We start from the raw sequence: 16,533 nt of genomic DNA on the forward strand, positions 1-16,533 counted from the left end.
GAACCGTTTGAAGTAGCTGGAGTTCCCGAATTCGAAATACCAATAGAGTCAATTTCAATTGACCTTGGTGATCTACCATGATACAATGCACCGGAAGAGGCAAATGAAGATGAGGATGAATCGAAATCCGAAAATGATAGTAGTGAGGATAGCGAGAGTTATTATTGTAGTTCAGATAAGGATTAATATAAACTTGTAAAGGAAAAACCAGGAGATTGAGGTGAGGCAAAGTCAAACTAAAAAAAGGCACGGGAAGAATCTGATCGTGATCGTTTGAAGGTATTCTCCATTTTTACTTCGATTTGTTTCATGCAGTTTTGATAGGCAACTTATCACTTCCTGCAGATTTATTTTCGGATATGAATCCTCAATATCTGCATGAAGACAAGTTGCTTGGTCAAATGAATGCAGATGGGAAACTTGTAGATGATGGGATTCATAATTATTTGGTCCAATTATTATCAGGCAATGAGCTGTCCACTCAAACTGCTGCTGAAGTGAGCTATGCCAATTTTGATAACTTGCTGAAACAATCTTCCTTGGATTTAGCTGAGCAACGAAATGAATCAGAGACAAACAAGTTTTCTCTTCTCTTAGATACTGTTAAGGAGGGATTTGTAATCGTGTCTGGTGGAACTAGTGAAACAACCCAGATTTGTAATCATGTTCTTGATAATCCCCCAATGAACTCCGAAGCTTTTAACGAGTATAAAGAATCAGTGAGTAAGCCAATGGACAGATGCAATAGTGGCCTGTGTACTAGTTGTGATAGTCACTATGAGAGGCATCCCGCACTAGGGGAAGTTGCAGAGTGGGAAATTCTATGGGAGGATCTTCTGATTGGTGAACGCATTGGCATTGGTAAGCACAGGTTCAGAATTTTGTTGCTTAAATTTGGAATACTTTGTAAAAACAGGTTCAATATAATTTCTGGTTTTGTAGGTTCCTATGGCGAGGTATATCATGCAGATTGGAATGGCACTGTAAGTGTTATTCATCTTATACTTTCCCATATTTTCTTTGTATCTCTAGCTCTCAAAGTGTTTGTATGATTCTCAAACATCGATATTTTGTCAATAATCATTGAGATGTCTGTACTTTGAACTGTGATACTTTTCTAAACGTTAATGCTTAATATGTGGGTTGCTCATGGCATGAGACTTGTTATTATTATAATTCTGGAATATGGCCGCTATTGGGTTCTATTATTTACAAATTGTTTATTGGCCTGTGTTGACTTTTTGCATGACAGGAAGTAGCTGTGAAAAAGTTTTTAGATCAAGATTTTTCTGGTGATGCATTAGTTCAGTTTAAATGTGAAGTAAGCTCACGCCTGCTTTTATCTCAATTGTTATAGAAACCAAAAGATGCATATGCCAACTATGGATAATATTATTACACATGACTATGCAACTGATCTCGCTCCCAAAATACACAGCAAAACTGTCAGAAAAATGGACGTGAAGATGGAGGAGCAGAGCATGAAGAGGAAGAGGCACTAAGTAGGTTTTTTTTTTTTTTTTAATTTATTTATAATTTAATCACTTTCCTAAACTTTATGCTTAAATTTGGAAATTATAATCTTTTTTATCAATCATTGGTGAAGCAAACAAAACAAACAAATGGTTGAATAAAAAATCATCAAAATCGGAGTTAAAACTACCGTTAAATCGTTATTTTTCATTTATAACCGTCGAAAAGTTTTGTCGAATTACTTGATCTCTAAATGTTTTTTTTTTGCTATTTTTGGCGTAAGCGATCTCGAAGCATATACAAACAAGTTTGACGGTTGGATCGTTGAAACTAGTTTCGTACAATGTGTTTCCCATCAAAATGGTAGATTTAATAACACTTAGAGTTTATTAATACTTTCATTAAGTATAACATAAGATTTTGTGGTATCCAATTATGTAAATACTTTAAATTGACGATCGAATTAGTTCATTGGATTCATATAGGCTCAAGGAGTGTAGCTGTAAAAAATCATCAAAATCGGAGTTCAAACTACCGTTAAATCGTTATTTTTCATTTATAACCGTCGAAAAGTTTTGTCGCGTTACTTGGTCTCTAAATGTTGTTTTTTTGCTATTTTTGGCGTATGCGATCTCGAAGCATATACAAACAAGTTTGATGGTTGGATCGTTGAAACTAGTTTCGTACAATGTGTTTCCCATCAAAATGGTAGATTTACTAACACTTAGAGTTTATTAGTACTTTCATTAAGTATAACATAAGATTTTGTGGTATCCACTTGTGTAAATACTTTAAATTGACGATCGAATTAGTTCATTGGATTCATATAGGGTCAAGGAGTGTAGCTGTAAAAAATCATCAAAATCGGAGTAAAAACTACCGTTAAATCGTGATTTTTCATTTATAACCGTCGAAAAGTTTTGTCGCGTTACTTGATCTCTAAATGTTTTTTTTTGCTATTTTTGGCGTATGCGATCTCGAAGCATATACAAACAAGTTTGACGGTTGGATCGTTGAAACTAGTTTCGTACAATGTGTTTCCCATCAAAATGGTAGATTTACCAACACTTAGAGTTTATTAATACTTTCATTAAGTATAACATAAGATTTTGTGGTATCCACTTGTGTAAATACTTTAAATTGACGATCGAATTAGTTCATTGGATTCATATAGGGTCAAGGAGTGTAGCTGTAAAAAATCATCAAAATCGGAGTTAAAACTACCGTTAAATCGTTATTTTTCATTTATAACCGTCGAAAAGTTTTGTCGCGTTACTTGGTCTCTAAATGTTGTTTTTTTGCTATTTTTGGTGTATGCGATCTCGAAGCATATACAAACACGTTTGATGGTTGGATCGTTAAAACTAGTTTCGTACAATGTGTTTCCCATCAAAATGGTAGATTTACTAACACTTCGAGTTTATTAATACTTTCATTAAGTATAACATAAGATTTTGTGGTATCCACTTGTGTAAATACTTTAAGGTGACGATCGAATTAGTTCATTGGATTCATATAGGGTCAAGGAGTGTAGCTGTAAAAAATCATCAAAATCGGAGTTAAAACTACCGTTAAATCGTTATTTTTCATTTATAACCGTCGAAAAGTTTTGTCGCGTTACTTGGTCTCTAAATGTTTTTTTTTTGCTATTTTTGGCGTATGCGATCTCGAAGCATATACAAACAAGTTTGATGGTTGGATCGTTGAAACTAGTTTCGTACAATGTGTTTCCCATCAAAATGGTAGATTTACTAACACTTAGAGTTTATTAATACTTTCATTAAGTATAACATAAGATTTTGTGGTATCCACTTGTGTAAATACTTTAAATTGACGATCATATTAGTTCATTGGATTCATATAGGGTCAAGGAGTGTAGCTGTAAAAAATCATCAAAATCGGAGTTAAAACTACCGTTAAATCGTTATTTTTCATTTATAACCGTCGAAAAGTTTTGTCGCGTTACTTGATCTCGAAATGTTTTTTTTTGCTATTTTTGGCGTATGCGATCTCGAAGCATATACAAACAAGTTTGACGGTTGGATCGTTGAAACTAGTTTCGTACAATGTGTTTCCCATCAAAATGGTAGATTTACTAACACTTAGAGTTTATTAATAATTTCATTAAGTATAACATAAGATTTTGTGGTATCCACTTGTGTAAATACTTTAAATTGACGATCGAATTAGTTCATTGGATTCATATAGGGTCAAGGAGTGTAGCTGTAAAAAATCATCAAAATCGGAGTTAAAAGTACCGTTAAATCGTTATTTTTCATTTATAACCGTCGAAAAGTTTTGTCGCGTTACTTGGTCTCTAAATGTTTTTTTTTTGCTATTTTTGGCGTATGCGATCTCGAAGCATATACAAACACGTTTGATGGTTGGATCGTTAAAACTAGTTTCGTACAATGTGTTTCCCATCAAAATGGTAGATTTACTAACACTTCGTGTTTATTAATATTTTCATTAAGTATAACATAAGATTTTGTGGTATCCACTTGTGTAAATACTTTAAGTTGACGATCGAATTAGTTCATTGGATTCATATAGGGTCAAGGAGTGTAGCTGTAAAAAATCATCAAAATCGGAGTTAAAACTACCGTTAAATCGTTATTTTTCATTTATAACCGTCGAAAAGTTTTGTCGCGTTACTTGGTCTCTAAATGTTTTTTTCTTGCTATTTTTGGCGTATGCGATCTCGAAGCATATACAAACAAGTTTGATGGTTGGATCGTTGAAACTAGTTTCGTACAATGTGTTTCCCATCAAAATGGTAGATTTACTAACACTTAGAGTTTATTAATACTTTCATTAAGTATAACATAAGATTTTGTGGTATCCACTTGTGTAAATACTTTAAATTGACGATCATATTAGTTCATTGGATTCATATAGGGTCAAGGAGTGTAGCTGTAAAAAATCATCAAAATCGGAGTTAAAACTACCGTTAAATCGTTATTTTTCATTTATAACCGTCGAAAAGTTTTGTCGCGTTACTTGATCTCTAAATGTTTTCTTTTGCTATTTTTGCCGTATGCGATCTCGAAGCATATACAAACAAGTTTGACGGTTGGATCGTTGAAACTAGTTTCGTACAATTTGTTTCCTATCAAAATGGTAGATTTACTAACACTTAGAGTTTATTAATACTTTCATTAAGTATAACATAAGATTTTGTGGTATCCACTTGTGTAAATACTTTAAATTGACGATCATATTAGTTCATTGGATTCATATAGGGTCAAGGAGTGTAGCTGTAAAAAATCATCAAAATCGGAGTTAAAACTACCGTTAAATCGTTATTTTTCATTTATAACCGTCGAAAAGTTTTGTCGCGTTACTTGGTCTCTAAATGTTGTTTTTTTGCTATTTTTGGCGTATGCGATCTCGAAGCATATACAAACAAGTTTGATGGTTGGATCGTTGAAACTAGTTTCGTACAATGTGTTTCCCATCAAAATGGTAGATTTACTAACACTTAGAGTTTATTAATACTTTCATTAAGTATAACATAAGATTTTGTGGTATCCACTTGTGTAAATACTTTAAATTGACGATCGAATTAGTTCATTGGATTCATATAGGGTCAAGGAGTGTAGCTGTAAAAAATCATCAAAATCGGAGTTAAAACTACCGTTAAATCGTTATTTTTCATTTATAACTGTTGAAAAGTTTTGTCGCGCTACTTGATCTCTAAATTTTTTTTTTTTTGCTATTTTTGGCGTATGCGATCTCGAAGCATATACAAACAAGTTTGACGGTTGGATCGTTGAAACTAGTTTCGTACAATGTGTTTCCCATCAAAATGGTAGATTTACCAACACTTAGAGTTTATTAATACTTTCATTAAGTATAACATAAGATTTTGTGGTATCCACTTGTGTAAATACTTTAAATTGACGATCGAATTAGTTCATTGGATTCATATAGGGTCAAGGAGTGTAGCTGTAAAAAATCATCAAAATCGGAGTTAAAACTACCGTTAAATCGTTATTTTTCATTTATAACTGTTGAAAAGTTTTGTCGCGTTACTTGATCTCTAAATGTTGTTTTTTTGCTATTTTTGGCGTATGCGATCTCGAAGCATATACAAACAAGTTTGACGGTTGGATCGTTGAAACTAGTTTCGTACAATGTGTTTCCCATCAAAATGGTAGATTTACTAACACTTAGAGTTTATTAATACTTTCATTAAGTATAACATAAGATTTTGTGGTATCCACTTGTGTAAATACTTTAAATTGACGATCGAATTAGTTCATTGTATTCATATAGGGTCAAGGAGTGTAGCTGTAAAAAATCATCAAAATCGGAGTTAAAACTACCGGTAAATCGTTATTTTTCATTTATAACCGTCGAAAAGTTTTGTCGCGTTACTTGATCTCGAAATGTTTTTTTTTGCTATTTTTGGCGTATGCGATCTCGAAGCATATACAAACAAGTTTGACGGTTGGATCGTTGAAACTAGTTTCGTACAATGTGTTTCCCATCAAAATGGTAGAGTTACTAACACTTAGAGTTTATTAATACTTTCATTAAGTATAACATAAGATTTTGTGGTATCCACTTGTGTAAATACTTTAAATTGACGATCGAATTAGTTCATTGGATTCATATAGGGTCAAGGAGTGTAGCTGTAAAAAATCATTAAAATCGGAGTTAAAACTACTGTTAAATCGTTATTTTTCATTTATAACTGTTGAAAAGTTTTGTCGCGTTACTTGATCTCTAAATTTTTTTTTTTTTGCTATTTTTGGCGTATGCGATCTCGAAGCATATACAAACAAGTTTGACGGTTGGATCGTTGAAACTAGTTTCGTACAATGTGTTTCCCATCAAAATGGTAGATTTACCAACACTTAGAGTTTATTAATACTTTCATTAAGTATAACATAAGATTTTGTGGTATCCACTTGTGTAAATACTTTAAATTGACGATCGAATTAGTTCATTGGATTCATATAGGGTCAAGGAGTGTAGCTGTAAAAAATCATCAAAATCGGAGTTAAAACTACCGTTAAATCGTTATTTTTCATTTATAACCGTTGAAAAGTTTTGTCGCGTTACTTGATCTCTAAATGTTTTTTTTTTGCTATTTTTGGCACATGCGATCTCGAAGCATTTACAAACAAGTTTGACGGTTGGATCGTTGAAACTAGTTTCGTAGGATGTGTTTCCCATCAAGTGCAATGGTATATGTATTTACTAAGTAGATTTTAATTTATTTATTTTGTACTTATAACACTTAAGAAATTGAATGATATATATGTAAAAAAATTATGATGGATTTTTTTTAGAATAATATATTATTGTGGGGTTTATGTGAAATAAAAATTGAACTTGAAAGGAGTAAAGTCACATTTTTGGTAATTTTTTTGAATGCTTTAAAAAAAAAAAAAAAAAAAAAAAAACCTTGCGCGATTCTTTAATCGTCGCGCAAAACCACTTTGCATGACGTCAAATTGTATACCTATGTCACGCCAATTGATAATTTTGGCGGTCCATAGCGAAAAATAGGCGTTTTTTTTCAATTTTTCCAAGTTTTGCAACCATATATCCTATCCTCTTTTCCTCTCGGTTTTTCTTTCCGTAGACCTCTTTTCCTCAAATTGCAGACCTCTTTTCCTCTTCCTCTTGCTTAAATTGCAGACTTTCCTCTCGCTCAAATTGCAAATCAAATTGCAGGAGTAAAGTCCTGCGTCTCCTCTATCTCTTCCCTCTTGCTCATCTCTTCTCTTCGCAACCTTGATCCCCAAATCTTTAACCCAGACTTGTCTTCCCTCTCTCTTTCCCATAGACTTCTCTCTTCCTTCTCGTTCTAAACGACGGGTAGCCACACGAATCTCGAAGCCGATGGGAATCAAGTCCCAAAATCAAGGTAAGGGTTTGTGATTTGCGATGGGTTTTTGTTATTTAGGGATTAGGGTGAAATTGCATGTTGATTTCTGAGTACTTTGAAAACTAGAGAGCCCAGAGTTGTTTCGTTTTGTGATTGAAAAACAAATTTATTTAAGGGGGGAACGACTTGTCCCCATTTACCACCACCCGCACACCCCTGTTCATTCCCCTGCCCTATTGAATTGAATTTGTGCTCAAATGTTTATTGTTATTTGAATCGAATTATGAATCGAATTTTTTAGTAATGATTATTGTTATTTGAATCATTGTTGTTATTTGACATCATAGGACAAAAAGAAGATTTAAAAGTGGAAATTTGGTGTTTTTAATTTGTTTTTCCTGTGCTTTCTGGATGAATAAACACGGGCTTCATGTTTTTTATTTGTGGTTGTAGTGAATTCTGGATGAATAAACACGGGCTTCATGTTTTTTATTTGTGGTTGTAGTGAATTCTGGATGAATAAACACGGGCTTCATGTCTTTTTCATACATAAACAATTTATTTGTAATGAATTTCTACAGGACCAGAATGTGAACTAATTGGGATTATTGGTCAATCTACATTCTACAGAGACTAGTGAAGTTTACACTTGGGGTTGGAAAGAGTGTGTTCCCTCTGGGAATCTTATCGGTGACCTGGGTATGGTGGAACATCTCCAAAAGGATACTACAGGGAATCAAAGTTCATTACCAGCTGAACAAGGTATTTCTGTAACCTGGGTATATTTGGAAAAACATGCACGGAGGCCTTTTCGATTGTACTAGATCAATGTGATTAAGACCTTATTGTCTTATACAGCCATTGTATAGCCATTTAGCACAATTTCAATTATTTTGAATCATAATTTGTGATTGTATAGACATTGAGCATTTGGGTTTAAGATGATTTGAGAAAACCAATTGCATTTAGAAGCGAACTTGTCATTAGTCGGAAAAAATTGAGTTATTGTGATGTGTGAAGTAGAATTGACTAACTTTAGATATGTGAAGTAGAATTGACTAACTTTAGATAATTGGCATTTTAATTTCTAAGTTGACTAAGTTGTGATATGTGATATGTGATGTGTGATATGTGAAGTTTTTAGAATTGACTAACTTTAGATAATTGACTAACTTTAGAATTGACTAAGTTTAGAATTGACTAAGTTGTGATGTGTGATATGTGAAGTAGAATTGACTAACTTTAGATAATTGGCATTTTAATTTCTAAGTTGTAGCAGTGTAGTGTGTGTTTCAGTTTCGGCATGTGAAACTTTTCGTTCCATTGTTATGACATTGGTTTAATTAGACCTTTGCACAATTTCTTTTTGTTACGTATTTCTCATCAAGAACTTGGTGGTTGAACCTTGAAATCCTATATTCCATTAAGCAAATATTATAAAAGCTGAAAAGGTATTCTTTCAGCATTTTGTGTGGCATGCTTTTAAGCCTTTTACCTTCTTTTTAGCGAGAAAAGATTTATGCTTTCGCCTTTTGTTTTCTATTCTTTTGTTAAATTTCTTACTGATAAGTTTGTCTTTCAAATGATGTTGAGTTGAATGCTTTCTTCAAAAAGTGTATAGATGTCGCAGTTGATCACTCGTCGTAGGAGTGTGACCAATGCGCCTCCCGCATTATCAGCATTTACTGCTCCATCCGTGAGTGCTCCATTGATTGGGGAGCCTACACCCCTTACTGAGGCTACTGCTACGGCATCCCAGGTGCCTGTATCATCGACGTCATCAGTGTCGGTTCAGTCGCTCAGTGCACGGCGGCCTCACCGGCACCGCTGCGATTTGGAGCCTTCTGTTCACACTTCCTCATCATCCAGAGTTGAGGATGGGGGCTCCCAGCCAGGTAGTTTTTTTTTCCTAATTCTCACTACGTTGTATTTTTTTTTCATTTTAAAACTATTATTTTTATGATTGTGAAAATTTGTTGCGGGTTGTGAATTACTGTTATTTTACTTTTTTAAGGTTTTGGGAAATGATATACTATTAGGGGAGGTTTTGCAAAATTTTCTATAGAAATTTAAGCTTAGGATTTTCACCATTTAAGTTTTTTTGGATAGCTAAAAAAAAAAACCAGGGGGCCTAATCGAATGCTGAAGACGACACAGAATGTACCTGTCTGCCTCCTTGATCAAGATTGCATATGACTCGCGACATCGTGGAGCGGCTACCTCACAGCAACATAGCATCGTCGCTACTAGCTGTGGTTGTGTTATTCGGAATTGTTGTCCTATGCAGTGGGAGACTTGGGCAGAAATTCCTCAGGAGACGAAGATACTGGTGCGAGACAAGTTGTCGGTTAGTATATTAATTTTTGGCCTTTTATCATTTTTTAATTATGTTTACAAATATTATAAACCAAAGTATATTATCTTAATATTATTAAATATCTTACTATTATTTTGTTGTTTTATTTGTAGGTCAATTTTGATTTTAAGGACATATCCCCTGAGGTCATCACCTACTTAGACGAGACCTTCGCAAATCGGTACAAAAATTGGAAGAGCGATCTTCATGCGCATTTTAAGAAATTTAATGATCCAGAGGTTGCTCGCCTAGAGGGTTGCCCATCCGAGTTGGAGGACCGGCCAGAGGATTGGGAATGGCTTTGCAACCATTTTACGGACCCAAAATTTGTGGTATGTACTTAATATTTTAATAATAATTCATTAAAGTTTTAGTTATTTTTTTAAGCTTTTTAAAATAATTTCTTTCAAATAGTCGCACTAACATGTATATTGTGTGTTTAACAGAAGAAATCTGTTGCTGGCAAGATAGCTCGGGAGTCTAAGACACTTCTCCACCATTACGGTTCGAAGCCCTTTTCGTATAGGCTTGAGACACGACGTCAGGTAAAAGTATATTAATTTTGAAATTTTATACAATTTATTTTTTATTATTGATTAATAAAATTTTCCTAATGGTTTTTTTTTTTTTAGGAGGGTTCTAAGTTCCCAGAGATCGATGTGTTCAAGGACGTTTACGTTCGACCTAGCAATGAGATCGCTGAGCAGCTTCATGTAAGTAGATGTAATTGTTATTATTCTTATATTTATGAATCGTTCAAATATTATTTATATTTTGTTATTAACCATTATACGTTTTTTCTTTATTATTACAGGCTACTATGGTGGAAAAGGGCGATGCTGTTCTCCAAGAAGCAACATCGCAACTTCCCTCGGAAACCCCGATGGAGGACGTCACTTTACCCGAGGATGTAGGTTTTCAGATCATGACTGAGGTCCTGGATCAAAAGTACGGTCGTCGTCATGGCAAGGTTGTTCGGGGTATGGGGAAGGCGCGGGTTCGTGAGACGGGTGCCTCTTCTTCCAAATCGACCACAGGAGAGGTCAACGCCCTGAAGGAGGAAGTGGCAACCCTAAAAGGTCAGCTTGCAGCCCAGGACGAGCAGATAAAGGCCCAAAGTGAGCAGATGAGGGCCCAGAGCGAGCATATAAAGGCGGAGAACGAGCAGATGAGAGCTGAGAACGAACAGATGAAGGCCCAAATGAGTATGATTGTACAGGCCTTAGCGGTGTCCGGTCTCCAAATCCAGCTGCCAGCACCTGATCTTACTCCACCTTCGACCTCCCAGCCACCTCACCTACCCAATACCCAGTAGTTTTCAAACCTAGAAGACTACTTGTTGTAGTTTTTTCTTTTTTTGTTTATACATCTTGTATGCACATTTTCATATGGTTTATAATTAAATTTTTTTCTTGGTTTATTGTTTATTGTTTAGAATAATTACAATATTTATTAAAAATTAAATAAAAAATATTAATAAATCAAAAATATTTTTGTCAAAAAAATTAAAAAAAAAAAAAACATTAAAAGTTTGCGCAACGAAAAAGTTCCATAGGTCACGCAAAGTGGGTTTGCGTGACGTAGGTATGTGTCACGCAAAGTGTCTTTGAATGACGCCAACCCACTTTGCGTGACGCATCCTACGTCACGCCAACCCACTTTCCGTGACGCATCCTACGTCATGCCAACCCACTTTGCGTGACGCACACCTATGTCACGCCAACCCACTTTGCGTGACGCACACCTTGGTCACGCCAACCCACTTTGCGTGACGCATGTTACTACGTCACGCAAAGACACTTTGCGTGACGCATGTAACTTCTTCGTCGCGCAAAACCTTCTTTCACAGGCGTGTCGCGCAACGAAGGTTCGTCACACAAATTTTTGAGCGACGTTTTTTTTACTTTGCGCGACGAAGGACCTACGTCACCCAAAGTATTTTTTGTACTAGTGTCCATTGATCAACAAAGTGTATTTATGCGGAATATAGGTTTACAAAGAAGTCTCAATCGGCTAATGATGATGATTCTTAATAAATAATAACAATATTAATTACTAATGATAACTTCTCATTGAGTTTCAATTTTTTCACTGTTGTTTGTAGATTGACAACGAATCTCTGAATTGCATCAAACGTAAACAGATTGGACGAAAAGTGTGTGGTTAATATCAACATATAAACTAATTTTTTAGGAACTACCAGCATGTAGACTTTATGAGTATTGTGTAAATAATGTACACACAAATATCTAGACTTTATATTTTCACACTTAAAGTTGGTTCATCTTTTGCTACTAATATAGTGCTATCATGGGGTTTCAGCGTTGGGTATGTTACGGAGACTAAATTGTAGATCAAATTTGTAAACCAAATGATATTGAAGTTGATGTTCGGATTATTATCTAAGTGTTGATAAACATGTTTATTTCTTATCAATGAAACATAATTTAATTTGTAAATTTAGTTTACTTGGCATTGCTCTTTGACGTGTGATAAAACACCAATCAAAATCATCCAATATTAATGACCGTTGCGGAAGTTGGCAGAGTCTAAAGCCTAATGACTATGGCACCCAACTCAACCATAACTGCACCCATTAATGCCCTTTATGTGTGTTTTTTATTATTTTTTATGCTCCTCATCCTGTCTCTGCTGTCATGCCTTCTCCCTTCAATGATTCAAAGCTTCTTCATGCAAGTTACATTTTTCTGACCTCCATTGCACTTTCGGCGTCTGTCCGGCTTCAATTTTCCAGCATGATATCCACCGCCAATGCTGGCGGGTCTGGACTGATAGGAATTTAAGTGAACAACCCAAAACAACTTTATGACCGGAAAGCCTTATCCGACAAGGTTGGCTTTTTTATTGGACTTTCTTTTTCTTGTTGTTTAATTTATGAGCTTTCACATAGTGTTTTTTGAAATTTATGGTTTGGTAGATGAACAACCTCAGGCGGAGATAACGATGTCACTATTTGAATATTTGGGCTTTATTTATTTATTTTTTTGGCATGTTCTTTGGAACTCTTAAATAAAAATGAAGAAAGATACTTGCATGCATAGAATAAAGTCCTATCCTTTTTCTTGTTTGTATCAGTTTCAGCTGGATTTGGTTAGCAACAAATCTTGATTGGTGGGTCGGAAAATCTGAGTGAAAAGATGAATATTGTGTATTGGGAGAGAAAGATGATATAAATATCAAAGGTGGGTTGTTGTTGAAATCTGTCTAGTTTGAGAATTTTTCAAGTTCCATGGAATTATAGAAGATCCTGCATAAGGAAGTAAGTGGTTGGGAATTTTGGTTTTCTGTGTTCTTTTTGACAGTTGGAGATGGTGGGGAGCATTGATGCTATGAATCGTAATTTATACCCGAATGGATCTGTTCAGAACTTTAATGCATTGGAGGAGAAGCTTGACGAGCTCCGAATCCGCCTTGGAAAGGCTAATGGTGATCCTTTGAGAATTGTTGGTGTCGGTGCTGGTGCATGGGGCAGTGTTTTTGCTGCTGTGTTGCAGGATAGCTATGGTCAATTTCGAGACAAGGTTCAGATAAGGATATGGAGAAGAACGGGAAGAGCAGTTGATAGAGCCACAGCTGAACATCTTTTTGAAGTGATCAACTCGAGGGAGGATGTGTTGAGGAGGTTGATCCGGCGTTGTGCGTATTTGAAATATGTGGAGGCGAGGCTGGGGGATCGAACTCTTTATGCCGATGAGATTTTGAAAGATGGATTTTGTTTGAACATGATCGATACCCCTCTGTGTCCTTTGAAGGTTGTAACCAGTTTACAGGAGGCTGTTTGGGATGCTGACATTGTGGTGAATGGCTTGCCATCGACGGAAACAAAAGAGGTGTTTGAAGAGATAAGTAATTATTGGAAGGAAAGAATCACAGATCCTATTATCATCTCTTTGGCCAAAGGTATTGAAGCTGCACTGGAGCCTCTCCCGCATATCATAACTCCCACGCGAATTATTCATCGGGCGAGTATGTTCCTTTTCCTTTAAATTTAACTGTCACCCTTTAGCACGTTGGGTTTAACTTTACAGTATGGTGGAAGAAAGGAAGGAGAGATGGTTTATTTCATCTGGTTTTATCTTTAGCTGAATTGGTAAATGGTTAATGGATTTTCGCACGGTCAATCTTATGGAACTTTTTACATGGATTATTACGTTGTTCCTTTTTATATCTACACGAATTTTAAGTGTTATTGCATTTTTAAAACCTGATAAATCATGTTGACTGTTTATGTTTCAACTTTCAACTAACATTGCATGGAAATTGGATGATCATACGTTACTTACACTTTTCCTTCACTGTTATAATGTTATTTCGACTTCACATTTCCGCTCATTCTTTTCTGTACGACTCGCAGCTGGTGTACCTATAGAGAACATACTTTATTTGGGTGGCCCAAACATTGCCTCAGAAATCTACAACAAGGAATATGCTAATGCTCGAATATGCGGAGCTGAGAAGTGGAGAAAACCTCTTGCAAAATTCTTAAGGCAACCCCATTTTATTGTCTGGGACAATAGTGATCTTGTTACACATGAAGTCATGGGTGGCTTAAAGAATGTCTATGCCATCGGAGCAGGTAAATCTACAATTCATTCTGATAGATCTATCTCAAACAATAAAGGCAGCGTCTAATAAAAAGGAATGAATTTTAGGTGTCATAGATTGAAGGTAATTACAAGGAACTTTTTCTGGTACCAATCATGTTAATGTGCAAATGTCCTTTTTCAGAAACATGAAAAAGGAATAAGGGGAATGAGATGTCAAATTTTCTGCTTGGTTATTGTTGTTCATCTTCATTTCAGTAGTGGTAATTTTTGTTCAGCTTCATCAAATTTCAGAGCTACGCACACCTGATACGTGTTAATTAATGAGGACAATCTGAAGAGCAGTTTTCTTTTATATGATTTGGAGTCCTGTTTTTACAAGAACACTACTCATCAAATCTGTCCTCATTAACACGGTATCAGGTGTATGAAGCTGTGAATTATTCTAAGAGGTTATCCTGATTCCCTTATTTATATGCTAGTGCCTGAACGAATTTCATGTTTGTCCTGGCAAGAATTTGTTCAGGCACTTCAAGAAAATTTGTGCTGGAATAAACATGAGATTTGTTTACGAACTGTAGTTGCCCCGCATGCTAAGCGAAGCTTCCAGGAAGTGTAGGAAACAATACAATTTCAAATTTTATGGTATACATACTGTAGTAGGATGTCATAAATGAACCTTATGATTTGCAACTTACAGCCGTTTTCTACTTTAATTTTCTCAGGGATGGCAGCAGCTCTCACAAAGGAAAGTGCTACCAGCAAATCTGTATACTTTGCTCATTGTACCTCGGAGATGATATTTATCACTCATTTGTTGGCGGAAGAGCCTGAGAAACTTGCAGGGCCTTTGCTGGCTGACACATATGTAACCCTGTTGAAAGGTCGCAATGCGTGGTACGGGCAAATGTTAGCCAAAGGAGAACTAAACCGGGATATGGGTGAAAACATCAGTGGCAAAGGAATGATTCAGGTATCAGTTGTTATTTTCATTTCAAGAAGATGTATGACATTATATTAAAGTGCAAGAATCTACGAAGAATGTGAATACTCCTGTGTAAGGGCACTAGCAAATATCTGGTCTCACTAAAACGTGCCCTTATCATTCTGTTGAGGAATTTATTCGGATGTGGTTAAAAGCACTTTTCTTCTAACTTGTTACTGATCAATAATGCTCTGTCACCTCTCCTTCTAGGGTGTCTCTGCAGTCAAGGCATTTTATGAACTTCTCAGTCAGTCGAGCCTAAATGTGTTGCATCCTGAGGAAAACAAGCCTGTTGCTCCCGTAGAGCTCTGCCCCATCTTGAAGACGCTATATAAAATATTGATAACAAGGTAATGTCCTGCAAACTTATCATTTCCCTTTTTTTTTTTTACCGCACTCAAGTATAAAAAAATATTGACCATGAGAAAATTATCTAAGAGGCTTTTGCGTAATTCAAAAGATCACCCTGCATTGCTTAGTATAACCCGAATTATGTTTGGCATTACTTTGTATAACCCGAATCAGATGGTCTGCCAATGCATGTGTAAATTAAGCCTAGATTGCGTTTATTTTTCAGTAACTCTTACAAGTATATGAATCCTTGGCCATGTGTATTGTTTGATCACCAGGGAGCAATCATCACAAGCTATTCTTCAAGCGTTGAGGGATGAAAACTTGAACGATCCCAGGGAACGCATTGAGATTGCGCAGAGCCATGTCTTCTATAGGCCTTCCCTTCTCGGACAGCCTTTGACTAGTTTCCGGTTGCAAGATAAAGTGGTAATATAATCCCTGTGAAAGCATGGTATTACAGGACTGCATGGTGAAAATAAGCATGTTGGTTTTGATAAATGTTAATCATATATATAACTTATTTTTGCTTCCTAAGGATATGATAGCTTGCTTTTTGGTTGTGAACTTGCTAGTAGCCCAATTGATTTTCATAGCTCTTGTATGGGAGCTGGATTTGCATTGTATTGTGTATCATATTATTAAGATACAAAAAACCGATGCATCACATATTTGTTGTATAGATGAAGGAATACCATTTTCCGACCATACGGAAACTGAAAAACATCGTTTTTAGGTCTTGAGCATCTTTCTTTTGAGTAAATTGCTGCCTAAAATAGTGTAGGTGCTTGTGGTTGCATGCTTATGTACAATGTAAATTATCTCAAGCCCTTGGAACTGAAGGACGAAAACGCTTTCTTCTTGCGTTAACATGAACATTTTCGTTTACAACAAAATAGCTTCCAAGAAATCCAATACTGGTTGTCTTGAATGCTTTTGGTAAATTTTGGGATTGAGTCAT

General features: G+C 35.5%; 2 protein-coding genes and 1 long non-coding RNA gene across 3 annotated transcripts; all 3 read left to right on the forward strand.

Moving 5' to 3' along the window:
* Positions 1–7,903: 7,903 nt before the first annotated feature.
* On the forward strand, positions 7,904–9,213 carry LOC137744646 (uncharacterized). The gene is made up of 2 exons (XR_011069612.1): positions 7,904–8,077; positions 8,930–9,213. It is a non-coding gene; the product is annotated as an uncharacterized lncRNA (long non-coding RNA).
* An 882-nt stretch (positions 9,214–10,095) lies between these two features.
* LOC137744478 (uncharacterized) lies at positions 10,096–11,025 on the forward strand. The gene is made up of 3 exons (XM_068484282.1): positions 10,096–10,104; positions 10,304–10,384; positions 10,486–11,025. The coding sequence occupies exons 1-3, from the start codon at positions 10,096–10,098 to the stop codon at positions 10,984–10,986; spliced, it is 591 nt and encodes a 196-aa protein (XP_068340383.1). The 3' UTR covers positions 10,987–11,025.
* A 1,289-nt stretch (positions 11,026–12,314) lies between these two features.
* Positions 12,315–16,109, forward strand: LOC137745513 (glycerol-3-phosphate dehydrogenase [NAD(+)] GPDHC1, cytosolic-like). The gene is made up of 7 exons (XM_068485477.1): positions 12,315–12,523; positions 12,768–12,874; positions 12,995–13,658; positions 14,047–14,268; positions 14,962–15,209; positions 15,432–15,571; positions 15,851–16,109. The coding sequence occupies exons 3-7, from the start codon at positions 13,001–13,003 to the stop codon at positions 16,008–16,010; spliced, it is 1,428 nt and encodes a 475-aa protein (XP_068341578.1). The 5' UTR covers positions 12,315–12,523; positions 12,768–12,874; positions 12,995–13,000; the 3' UTR covers positions 16,011–16,109.
* Positions 16,110–16,533: the final 424 nt, after the last annotated feature.

Source organism: Pyrus communis, chromosome 9, assembly GCF_963583255.1.
Source record: "Pyrus communis chromosome 9, drPyrComm1.1, whole genome shotgun sequence".
Classification (NCBI taxonomy): domain Eukaryota; kingdom Viridiplantae; phylum Streptophyta; class Magnoliopsida; order Rosales; family Rosaceae; genus Pyrus; species Pyrus communis.